Source organism: Mastomys coucha, unplaced genomic scaffold (assembly GCF_008632895.1).
Source record: "Mastomys coucha isolate ucsf_1 unplaced genomic scaffold, UCSF_Mcou_1 pScaffold1, whole genome shotgun sequence".
NCBI classification, from domain to species: Eukaryota; Metazoa; Chordata; class Mammalia; order Rodentia; family Muridae; genus Mastomys; species Mastomys coucha.
Genome location: NW_022196891.1, coordinates 53,190,346 through 53,203,195, shown reverse-complemented (window position 1 = coordinate 53,203,195; position 12,850 = coordinate 53,190,346). Strand labels below are relative to the sequence as shown.

The 12,850-nt window shown below is 42.1% G+C and overlaps 1 protein-coding gene across 4 annotated transcripts in view; it reads left to right on the top strand.

Annotated features, from left to right (window-relative positions):
* The window catches only part of Tor1aip1 (torsin 1A interacting protein 1), a 32,887-nt gene extending 24,138 nt beyond the window's left edge, over positions 1-8,749 (top strand). For all 4 annotated transcript variants that reach the window (XM_031385433.1, XM_031385459.1, XM_031385452.1 and 1 more), the window contains exons 10-11: positions 268-324; positions 5,547-8,749. In XM_031385433.1, the coding sequence (XP_031241293.1) occupies positions 268-324; positions 5,547-6,328 (839 nt within the window). In that variant the 3' untranslated portion in view covers positions 6,329-8,749. The remainder of the gene's footprint in view (positions 1-267; positions 325-5,546) is intronic.
* Positions 8,750-12,850: the final 4,101 nt, after the last annotated feature.

Below are 12,850 nucleotides of genomic sequence, written 5' to 3'. Positions count from 1 at the left end.
TGCCCTCTTCCCTTTGTTCCAGAGTTACCATTCCTAATAAATAAGCTGCCAGGCTTTCTCTCTCCACTGAATGTTTAAATGTTCACTCTCTACTAGATTAGCATTGCTGTGATTAACTGCGGAGGGGCCTTCAGTATAGCAGGCATTCGGATATTCTACCTGACCTTCGACCTCTGCTTGACCTCTGCTTTTTCTCTTCTGTAATGAAAATACGTGGGCAAATAAAACATAAAATTGATGGTCTTCTGAAATTACTTTTTATTTTAGATAACAACATTCAGAAATCCGACTTTGGAAACCAGGCTCCATCAACCTCCAGGCAACGTAAGTCTGCCTACTCATTATGTGGACCAAACTTGTAGGCTTGAATTTAAAACATTTTCTGACAGCAGTATGACTTCATGCTATTTGAAGTATCATATAAGCATTTCCATGGGAAAAGTATAGGCTATATCAGCAGTGGAATTCTGTGGAGGCAAACCATATGAAACATCTAGTTTCCTCTTGACTTTATTGTTCATAGTACCAAAAATAAATGTTGATAAGTAGGGCTGCAGAGATTGTTTGGTGAGTAAAATCTCACTGTCCAAGCCTCAGCACCGGAGTTCAGGCTGCAGAACCACATAGAGGTGGAGGGGAAAAGCAACTGCACAGTTACACTAAGACCCACATGCACATGCCTGCACCCACACATGGCCTGTGCACACACGCCACTAAGAAATTAACTAAAAACTATCTGCTAGTGAGTAAGCAACCCTTTCCATTACACTGAAGTGGGCCGGATTAGCAGGAAGGAAGCTCAAAGTGTGATCAAAACAAATGCTGCTGGTTTTGAAGTCACAGAGGTATATTTGAACTAAACTGGAACACTTACCTTGTAGATAGTCTTGAAGAACTGTCTTTTTCCCAAAGCGTGTTTCCTTGAATAATTAGTACTAAGCAATTATTAGTGATTCTCAAGTTTTTATGTCTCTCTACATTGACAAAAATACCTATAAAGAGTTTCAATTAATTTGTAAATGACAGGATTCTTTTTTATGGATGATTTTCTGTACCTAGTCATCAGTTGATAGACATCTGAATTGTCTCCACTGCTTGGCTCTTATGCATCATTGCCGTAGTGAACCTGAGATGCAGATGTCTCCTCCACATACTGAATTCATCCCTTTGGATAAATACCCAGCAGTGGAGTTGCAGGGTCATATAGTAATTTTAAAAAGTGGGTTAAAGCTACTCGTATTTACCTAGACATTAATCTCTAGTTTAATAAACTTTAGTTGGACTCTCACACCCACTTCTGTTTTTAGATACCTAAAAATATTATTCAGGTATGAAGAATTTTAAAAGCCTTTTTATGGAATTGTAGACTTTCCTTGCAACTTAAGCATTGAATAACTGACAGTAAATACTAGTGAAGTTGTAGGGGGAGGAAGAATTCCTATTCGTTTCTAATGGGAGGATAAACTAGCGCAGCCATTATGGAGATCGGTATGGAGGTTTCCCAGAAGTTACAGAGCTGCCTATATCCCTTGGGTATACAGCCAAAGAACTCCATGTCCTGCCACAGAGACTCTTATATGTCCATCCATGTTCATGGCTGTTCTATTCATGACAGCAAGGAAGTAGAACCAGCCGGTATGTCCATCAGCAGGTGAATGGATAATCAAAATGTGTTCCACACACATACACAATGGCATTTTATTCAGATGTAGAGAAAGGTGTAATTATGGAATTTTCAAGGAAATGGATGCGTCTGGAAAGTATAGCCTTAAGGAAAGTGGCCCAAACTCAGACAGAAACTGTATGTTCTCTTACATGCAAATTCTAGCCTGAAATGTATCAGTGTATATGTAGGCAGTCGTTTGGAAGATAAAATCCAAGATGGTTCCCGATACACTGTAGCAATAGACGATTCCACTGCGCCCCCTCCCGAGCGGGTGTATGCTGCGCATGCACCTCTCCCGAGCAGGTGTATGCTAATGAGGGTCTGCCGGAGAACCAATCAAGGAGGAATTGGCAGCTCAGGCTTGGGTATATAAGAAGCTCTCTCCAGGCAGTCAGGGCCATTCCACGCCACTCCACAGAAGCAAGCAGACCTGCAGCACCTAAGGAGAAGAAGAGGAAGAGGGGGAGGGGGAGGAGGAGAAGAAGAAGAAGAAGAAGAGCAGAAGGAGAAGGAGAAGAAGAAGAAGAAACCGTTGAGAGAAGAAGTCTCGGTGTTCTGTCATCATTGCTGCTGGTGGGCAGCAGAGGCGCGGAACACATGTATATATGTATAAATTACAATATACTTACGTGTATGTACATATAAATAAATATAAATGTGGGTAAAGCATAAAATACCAGAAGGAAGACTGGGAGGTAAAACTAAGTGCTCAGGAAGGATGAAGGAGGTGGAAGTGGGTGGGCAGAGGACATGGAGCGGCAGGCAAGCAGCAGGTCCTTAAGTGCAGTCTGAAACAGGAAACCAGGAATTGTTAGGGAGGTTTTTTTGTGCTCTTAAAATTCATTGCCATCTTCTAGAATTGTTTTAGTTGGTAATTCCTTTTTGCTGTTTTTTTCGGGGGAGGTCATTTTGTGCGTGCGTGCGTGCGTGCGTGCGAGTGTGTGTGTGTGTGTGTGTGTGTGTGTGTTGTGTTGTTTTTGAGGCAAGCTTTTATGTAGCCTGTGTTGGCCTTGAATTCACTATGTAGCTGAAGCTGGCCTTGAACTCTTGATGTTATTTGGCTTTGCCTTCCAAGTGCTGATGTTACAGGCATGTGCCACCACATCTTGCTTAAATCCTTAGAATTTGAATGAAATATCGTGCATTAGTAATTAGAAAATACTGATTTACTGAGGTATCAGATTTTCACCTGCATGATGAGACTCTGAAGTAGGAGAATCCTACTTGACTACAGAGTGAGACTTCTCTCTGAAGCAGTGTGCAGCCAGGAGCATCCCAAGGGTAATCCCAGTACTCCAGAGGGAGAGACATGAGAGTCAACCCTGAGTTTGAGTCAGCCTGGCCAACATAGTTTTAGATAGTCAAGGTTACATAGTGAAACCTTCTCTCAAGAAAACAAAGGAAATGGTATGCACATTTTCTGAATGTTGACAAACTGTGTACTGTATAAAAGATTACATTTGTTAATATCACTATCAAACTCAAGATCTTTCAAGAGTTAAATATTACCAGTAATGGTGATGCATGCCTGTAATCCTAGTCCTAGGGATGATAATTGTGTAATGAGGAGCAATGGGAGGATTGACATGAGTTCAGTGCCTTGAATCACAAAATAATATTAACTAATTTAAAAACTAAGGGGCGATGAGATGGCTCAGCTGATAAAAGCTCTTGTACATAGGTCTGAATCCGAGTTCAGTCGTCTAGACCCACATGGTAGAGGGAAGAACTGACTGTCACAAATTGTCCTCTGATCTTCATATGTGGGCATATACCTACATGTACACACGTGCACACACACACACACACTTTTTAAAGTTAAGTATTGGTAGCTGTCAATTTTATAATGGTAGGAACAGTATTTCCAGAATTCTAATTTTCACTTGAAGGTTTGAATGTTACACTGACAACAAGTATTGCCTGAAAGTACCAGTGTACTTTGCTCATTGTTCAAGAAAGAAGCTGTGAAATGCAGGAGTGTAACTAATCATAGATTATTAATTACTTTTCAAATAAAAATAATACATTTTCAGAAGTGCTGACTCAAGTTGCAGCTCAGTTACAAAGCCCTTTCCTTTGGACAGCTTGTCTATGCTGTACAGCCGACAGCATTGAGAAAACGAGTGCTCAGAGGGTTAACAGTCTTGAGGTTTGGTGGGTTTGGTTTTTGTTGTTGGTTTGTTTTGTTTTTTGTTTTGTTTTGGTGCTAGGTACTGTGCTAGGGCCTCACACATACTAGACATTTACACCAAGTTACACCGTGCCCCAGCCCAACGACTGTTTTAGGTAGAACAAATTCATTTAGCTACTTCATAAAGGATAGTCGTAATGAAACAGGTTCTTTCTCTCCCCCTTTAAATTTTACTACACTTATTATTGTGTGTGCATATGTGTGAAGATGGAAGGACAACTTTCAGGAACCAGTTTTCTTCTAACATACTGGGGACAGACTCATGCTATCATGTTAGTGACACCTTTGCCTGCTGAGCCATCTCATCAGCCCTTCTCCTAATTGTTGGTTTTGTTTGTTTAGTTGGTTGGTTTTGGTTTTAATTGTGGTATTGGTTTTGGTTTGAAACAGTGTCTCTCTGAATCCTGGAATTTAGAGAAACTTAACTTGCCTCCTAAAGTGCTGGGATTAACAACACCTGGCATCCACCATTCATTTTTAACCTCATGTGGTAGCAGAGAAAACTACAATGACTGCTAAGACAGCTAGCTAAGTCAGTCCTCAGTGACCCCTGCCTCAGCACCTGAAGACCTCCCGTGTTAGCTGATTCACCACCAGGACAAGTATCACCCGTGCAAAAACCAAAAGTGTCTTCCTGTCAGCTTTAGGGACTCCACCTGCCAAGTAGTGTTTAAGATCGCTTCAGGCCGTACTCTGAGATCTGCTGCTCCAAAGGACCCTAGCACATCTATCTGCTAAAGTAATTAATAAATAAAAGGTTCAGAAGTAGATTTATTGGTAAGTAAAGTTCTCTTCAAAAATGCTGTGGAGATAGAAAAACATTGTGTAAATGATAATGTAACTATCTCCAGTAACATGGACACGCTCAGTGCCAGAGTTGTACACTGTCAACCTGCATGCCACAAAGGAAGCTATTAGTCTGGTGGGTTCACATGGCTTAGTCCACATGCTGCCGTGGCGTCTGGAAAGCATACTGACTCCCTATTTATGTACTTGAGCAATACTCCACCCTGGGGAGATAGCGGTGGTAACTGTTGGGCTTCTGGATTAAGCAGTGCTTTTTATAAAGTAGCCATTATTTACTTCCCAAATATTAGAAAATGCTCCTAAGTCTTATAAACAGTTTTACTTCTGAAGTTATGCTTACACAATTTTGTATCTAAATTCTTTTTCCTTTAGAAATCATTGCTTTTCTTACATTTATGATATATATCCATAACTTAGGCATGTAAGCTTTTATTGAAGAGGATATTTTTATTTCTTAAGGAAAAAACAATTACCAGCTCCCCCTTTTTAAAGTTCTCCCTCTTACTCAGATACACCTTTAATGCCAGCACTCAAGAAGCAGAGGCAGGGAGTGTGCCGCTCACCTGGTCTACATGCTGAGTTCTAGGTAAAGTCATGCATGGCACTACAGATGCAGCTCAGCAGTTAAGAACATGTAATTCTCATGCAGAGGGCCCAATTTTAATTCCAGCACCTTTCAGGGGCTCACAGTCACCTGGGACTGTAACTCTAGTAGGTTCCATTGCACTCAGCCCCTGTAGGATGAATACCTGTGTCCACACACACACACACACACACACACATACATATACTCACAAAAAGAAATCACCCTTGAATCTAAGAAAATGTGACATATGTCTTTTTTTTTTTTTTTTTTTTTTTTTTTTTTTTTTTTCTGAGCAGAAGCAGCTGTACAATCCTCAAGTGAATCTCCTGTCAAGATAAAGTGGCTGCTGGGGCTTGTTGCCACCCTTGCCATGGGAATGTTTTGGTTCTTTCATACCCCTGCAGTAGAAACCACTGCCGTTCAAGAATTCCAGAACCAGATGAAACAACTCCAGTCTAAGTACCAGAGTCAAAACGAGAAGCTGTGGAAGAGAGGCACAACATTCCTAGAAAAACATCTGAATAGCTCCCTCCCTCGGCCCCAGCCTGCCATCCTGTTGCTCACTGCAGCCCAAGATGCTGCAGAAGTGCTCAAGTGTCTGAGTGAACAGATTGCCGACGCCTACTCTTCCTTCCGTAGTGTCCGTGCAATCCGGATTGACGGGGCCGGGAAAGCTGCTCAGGACAGTGACCTCGTCAAGCATGAAGTTGATCAGGAGCTGACTGATGGATTTAGAAATGGCCAGAATGCAGCTGTGGTACACCGCTTCGAATCCCTGCCGGCTGGCTCAACCTTAATCTTCTATAAATACTGTGACCATGAGAATGCAGCCTTCAAAGACGTAGCCCTCGTCCTGACTGTACTGTTGGAGGAGAAGACGCTGGAAGCCAATCTAGGCCTAAAGGAAGTTGAAGAGAAAGTGAGGGATTTCCTTAAAGTCAAGTTCACCAGCTCTGGCACGGCCAGCTCCTACAACCACATGGACCCAGACAAGCTGAATGGGCTCTGGAGCCGCATCTCTCACCTTGTGCTGCCTGTGCAGCCTGAGAACACTCTGAAAGCGGGCAGCTGCTTATGAGGGAGAGAAACGGAAATCCTGTCTTGAGTTTGAACAATTTTCAGACCTTGTAACAACCAGAGACGGATTTTGAAGCAGTTTTTGAAAACTGGTTTCTTTTTAAAGGAAGTAAAGTTCATACATAAATGCAGAATAACTAAATCACTTATGCAGCCTATCTGTGATTTGAGAAAATCGTTTCTTTATTTCCACTATGAACCATGTTAAAGGTATTTAGCATAGTGTACGGTATATGCAATTCCCGAGTGTCTGCCTTGACTCTGACCGAATCATTCTTGCTGTGGTGTGACGTCAGAGAACCAGCTTTCTCTTTAACTTTGGGTTTGTTTGTGTTTGTGACCTTAATGGCTGACAGCTCCCTCATTGTAGCTATGGGTTTCCCCATTACTTTTTCTCTCATGCCATTTAAATGTGTGATCCTTAGCTCCTACCTATAAAAACAGAACTGGGTGTGCAGTTTAGTAGTCCCTCCGCTACTGGCTTTTAGAGAGGGGTGGAGGGGTTGGAGGTAGAAAGAGAAGGGAAATTGTTCAATAGAGAAGGAAAAGGAAGAAGAAAAAAAAAAGATAGTTGCAAGCTGGGCATGGTAAACCACACCTGTGATCTGTCTCAGGGTAGTCAGAAGGAGCAGAAGTTCATGGCCAGCCTCATCTATATAGTGAGTTTTCTGCCACCCTGGACTACATGAGACACTGTCTTAAAAAAATAAAAATAATAAATTTAAAACTCAAAATGTTACTTCTTAAAGGAAGAAACATAAAAGTGACAAAGATCCTCTGAGGAGTGGTCACACAGGCATGCCTAGGCTGCAGCCTCAAACTGTTACAATTTGCTTTTTAAGCTTCTGTTCTTTTGTTTGTTTTTGTTTTTTGAGACAGGCTTTCTCTATGTAGCCCTGGCTGTCCTGGAACTCACTCTGTAGACCAGGCTGACCTCGAACTCAGAAATCCACCTGCCTCTGCCTCCCAAGTGCTGGGATTAAAGGCGTGCGCCACTACCGCCCGGCTTATGCTCCTGTTGTTTGTATGAGGCTAAAGCTCATTGGTAGAGCATTTGCCCAGCCTGTGCAGTACCCTGGGCTCAGTGACCAGCATTCCACACACCTGTAACCTCAGCACTCATCAGACTGAGACTGTAGTGTCTCGGGTTCAAAGTGAGCCTGGAATATATACATACATACATACATATGTACATACGTACAAACATACATATATACACATACGTACATACATACATATATACACATATATACATCAAGACCCTAATTCAACCCTGCTCCCCAGTAAAAAAAAAAAAAAACAGAGTTCCATGATCCTCCCAAGATTTTTTAAGCTTGTACATTATGCAGTGTATTTCCTTACTCTTAACAATTTGAAAGGTAGGCAGATTCAAAGCATTCTCTTTGATGATACCTGACAGTTTTTATCTTAAAGAAATTAACAGTTTCCGGTACATCCTCAACTTGATGGTTTGAGTTTTGTTTTGTTTTGATTTTTTAATTGTTATTTAATTTTTTTTACTTTTTTGCCAATACTAGGAATTGAACCTAAGATCCCACACCAGCTGGTCACGTGCTCTGCCAGTGAACATCCCCTAGCAGTAGAAACACATTTTAAAGTCAGGTAACTCATATCTACAATCCCAGCACTTGGGAAATTAAAGAAGCCATTGTTAGCTATCTAGTGAGTTTCAAGTCAGCTTGCCCAAGCTGCAGAATGATGCACTGTCTCAACACCCACTGCACCCCTCCCCACTCCCAGTACACAACACACAAAGACAACTTCAAAAGTGGGCAGACAGTTCTCTGCTGGGCTTGAGTACTTGAAGTCCATGAATGGCAGTCCATAACAAAACTGAAATATGCTATGCACATGATCATTTTATTGAGTACCTCAAGCCAAAAAGAGTGAACCTTACCACATGTGAGGAATGGTGGACCTAGGTCTCTACTGCTATAGTATTGTAGGGTGTTTGTATTTATAACTAGGCATCCTCATCTGTCTGCTGCTGCTTGTTTTCTACTGTTACAATTCTAGATGCACCTCGAGTTCCTGTCCATAGACATCTAAATGAGAAAACTACGTTAGAGTCCTAGTCAACCGTTCTTTACCCAGAGTCTCATGGTGGGTTATAGAAAGTAGTCCAATTTCTTCCCAGAGGACTACCAATATTTGTACCTTTATTATCTGTTTCAGTCAAGTTAGACTGATAGGGTTTATTTTGTAAAGAATTATAAAAACGTTTTTGAAAGTTTATTTTTTACATGCATAGCATAAGAAAATGGAAATGTTTTATTGAATATTCCAATGACTTAAATAAATTGCTTTTTATCTTTCAGGAAAAATAATTGCAACAGTTAATGTGTAAATAACTTTAAAAGCTATTTTAGTAATTTAAATAAATTTACTTTTTGGGTTTGTATTCTGTGTGTTATAAACTTAATGATTTACAAGCCTGTTTTTTTAATTAATCCAACTCTTTCTTTGAAAAATTTAATGACCTTGGCTAAGAGAAGCTGAGGCCAAAAAAGTGCATTGCTTAGAAATAGAGTAACTGATTTCTTTTTTACCTTTTTTTTTTAACTCCATAGATTTTGAATTATCATCCAAGTAGAGTTACATTCGTATCTTGATTTCTCATGAGTTCCTGAAGCAGAGTTCATGTTTAATTGCCTCTGAAAGAACCTTTTTAGATTTCCTTTTTCTATTCACTCCCTCTCATTTTTAATGCCACATATTCTATGTGTATGTGTATTATTGTGCTTTATACAGAATAGCTATTTTGGCGCACATACACCCATAAGCCAGTTTTCACTGTCACTGAGGATGTGTACTGAAGAATATCTCCACCCAGCCCTCTCTGGCAGCGGCACTCAGGAGTGAGGGCCACACCTCCCCGGGCAGCACCGTGGAGCTGACTCTGTGGGGTGTGTGTGTGGATATGAGTGCGGGAGAGCTGACCCCTCCTCTGCTGGCATGGGCTCAGGCGGGATGGCCCCTCTCTCCTGCCCCTTGCTGGCTACAGGACTCCAGGGAGAGTGGGCTGCACCCTTGCTTGGGCAGCACGTTGGAGCTGGAGAGCCAGCCCTAAGGATGGGAAAAGCTGGCCCTGTCCCTCGACAGCTGTGACACTTGGGTAAACTGGCTCTACCCCTTACCCTTACAGTTCTGGAGAGCTGGTCCAGCACAGTGCCCGCTGCTACAGGCAGAAGATCTGGCTCTGACCCTTAGCTCGGGCAAAGCAGGAAAGCTGACCATGGCGGTGTGGGCACAAGAGATCTGGCAGGCTGTCCAATTCAGCTATTACCTAGGCTCAGATCCAAGGCTGTGAGTTGGCCCACCCCAAAGTCTACCCCATCTATGAACTGCTAGAGCATGTGAAAGGGACCAGCCCTGCAGATTCAAAGCTACAGGATCTCCATGACATAGGGCAACAACAGGATATCGAAGAGGAGTTCCAGTGAGAATCCAGTACTGAAAGTGTAGTAAAAGCCAGAGGTCTTGAACCCGACCAACGACTCATTGCAATGAACATTTGCAAGTAAAGCTGTTTGGGCAAAAGGGTGTACATACTGTGTGACACACTGCAGTTTTCACAGTGACATGTTTCGTTTTTTTTTTTTTTTTTTTTTTTTTTTTTTAATTTAAATTTTTTTTTTTTAGAGGAGAGGTTGTAAGGGCAGAGGGCAAATATGGAGGAATGGGGAGATGAGTGGGATTAGGGTACATGATGTAGAATTCACAAAAGTTTTTAAAAAAGTCTTTTTTTTTTTTTATTCATGTGAACATACACAGGCCACAGAACTCATGAAATAGTAGATCTGAATATAAGTTGTGGGAGTTTTTTTTCTTTTACCCTGTGGGTTCTAGGGATCTAACTCAGGTTCAGGCTTGGTGGCAGCCACCTGTACCTGCTGGGCCATCTCAACTGACCTGGTTACCTGCTGAAAGGTCAGGGACATAATACCCATGCCTAGTGTGCACATGGCCCTGGGTTCTGCCCTCAACACCTATCGAGTAACTGAATAAGTAAAGGGAGAGCGACTCCCCGGGTGTTCGAGGTCAGCCTCAAACTCAGAGTCAGTATCCCCTGAGAGCCAGAGTGGCAGTGTGGCTTAGAAGTAGGACACTTGCCTTGCACCTGGGAGCCTCTTGGTTCACTCCCATACTGCAAAAGGGAAAGTCTGGGCCTAAGCTCTACTTAGCTTATGCCTACAAACAATCCTTTCAAGTGAGAGGGTAAGTCATCAGCATGAAAGAGTTCCCTGCAGTCTCCAGCAACTGAGCACCCAAGAATTTTACCATACAGTATCAGTATCAGCTTTACAGTTTTTTGAAACTAAATTTGCTTCCCTTCTTTCAATTGCCTCCTTTACATTTTTCTAATTCTCAAACAAAACTTAAAGTCAACTGACTTTCATTCAATAAGAACTTTCATTCAATAAGAGTAGGGCAGTGGTGGTGCACGCCTTTAATCCCAGCACTTGGGAGGCAGAGGCAGGCAGATTTCTGAGTTTGAGGCCAGCCTGGTCTACAGAGTGAGTTCCAGGACAGCCAGGGCTATGCAGAGAAACTGTCTTGAAAAACAAAACAAAACAAAAAAACAAAACAGAGATGAAAGTTTGCTTATTTTATGTCATTGATCAATGCCTAAGCTAAAAATGGAAGCCCTAGTCCCTGTGCGATCTCACTAAGTGTCCTTTATGTTGGCTGCATATACCTGGAGTTCTCATAAAGGTAATAGAAATGACGAAGCTGTTCTACTTCATTGTCCTTACCAAGGCCACAGAGTAATAACCATGTGAATGAGTCCGAGTAGTCTTTTCCTAAGGAAGATTTTACTGGCCTAGCACATGAAACCTGTGGTAAAGGATGCTCCTGCTAGGGAAGCAAAGAACAGTCTCACCTGATCAAACAGGGAAAAACTTACACTCCACACTGGACAGGATGTTTGACCTCTCGCCTCCTGCATGTTCTTAGACTTTTGGACTACTTCCTCCTTTCCTGGCTTCATTTCTGCAACCTCATTGCTTGGCTATGTTTTATTTGTTTCTGAGGCCTTAGAGTTGTAAGTCTTAGGTGAGATCTTCCCTTATTCCCCTAATACTATTGGAGGTACACTGTGTGTGTGTGTGTGTGTGTGTGTGTGTGTGTGTGAGAGAGAGAGAGAGAGAGAGAGAGAGAGAGAGAGCTTTATGATTATCTGCATATGTATGTATGTATGTATGTAACTTAAAAACTTAAGAGACCTTTATAATCCTGAAAGAAGTCAGTGGTGGAAAGTGGAAAGTTTCTGGGTTAAGTGGGTGATTTGGAAGCTGGAAAACATCCATCCCAAGTGTCATGAGACAACCAGAAATGCTCCTGATGGAAAGCAGCTTCCATAGGCTTTTGACTGAATCTTGACCAGAGCCTGATACTGTCCCCACTCAAACCTGCCTTGAGGAGTGAATGACTCGCTCTTAAGGACTCATATGGCTGGTAGAGGTATATTCTGCTTTTCCTGACTGCATTTTTCCAAGGTGATTAAGGTGGTAGACCTTTTGTGTTCTCATTTATCCTGCAGTGCACTCGTGAGTGTGGACTTCCACTGCCATTTGCAGAAATAGATTAATGGTGGTAATCACATTGTGACCCCCCAGTGGTACACATTTATAATTTCAGCTTCCCAAGAGGCCAAGGGAAGATTGTTTGAGCCCAAGAGTTCAGGGCTAGACTGGGCAATATAGTGAGGCCTTTAAAAATTAAAAATTTAGGGGCTGCAGAGTTGGCTCCATGGTTAAAAGCACTTGATGTTCTTGCAAAGGTCCCAGGTTCAATCCCAGCACTGATGTGGAGGCTCACTGCTTTCTTAGGCACTGTATTAGTCAGGGTTCTCTAGAGTCACAGAACTTAGGGTAGTCTCTATGTAGTAAAGGAATTTGTTGATGACTTACAGTCTGTAGTCCAACTCCCAACAATGGTTAGCAGCAGCTGTGAATGGAAGTCCAAGGATCCAGCAGTTGCTCAGTCACGCAAGGCAAGCAGGAGAAGCAGAGCGAGCCTTCCTTCCAATGTCCTTATATAGGTCTCCAGCAAAAGGTGTGGCCCAGGTTAAAGGTGTGTGCCACCACACCTTTAATCCCAGATGACCTTGAACTCGTAGATCTTCCTATCTTAATCTGGGATTCATAGCCACTATGCCTCAAGATCTCCATGCCAAGATTCAGGTCCGAAACGTGTATCTCTCAGCCTCCAGATTAGGGCCACAGGTGAGCCTTCTAATTCTGGATTGTAGTTCATTTCAGATATAGTCAAGTTGACACCCAGGAATAGCCACTACAGGCACCAAGCATGCATGTGGTACACATACATGCAGGCAAAATGCACATACAAAGTAAAATAAATCTTTTAAAAAGGAGAAAAGTTTTTTTTTTAAAGTTAAAAGTTCAATTTGTTGACTAAAAGAGCAAGCTTTACTATAATCAGCTTTACCTAAGTAGAGTGTATCTTTCTGGTTTTGTGGTTTCTTTTCCTGTTCTTC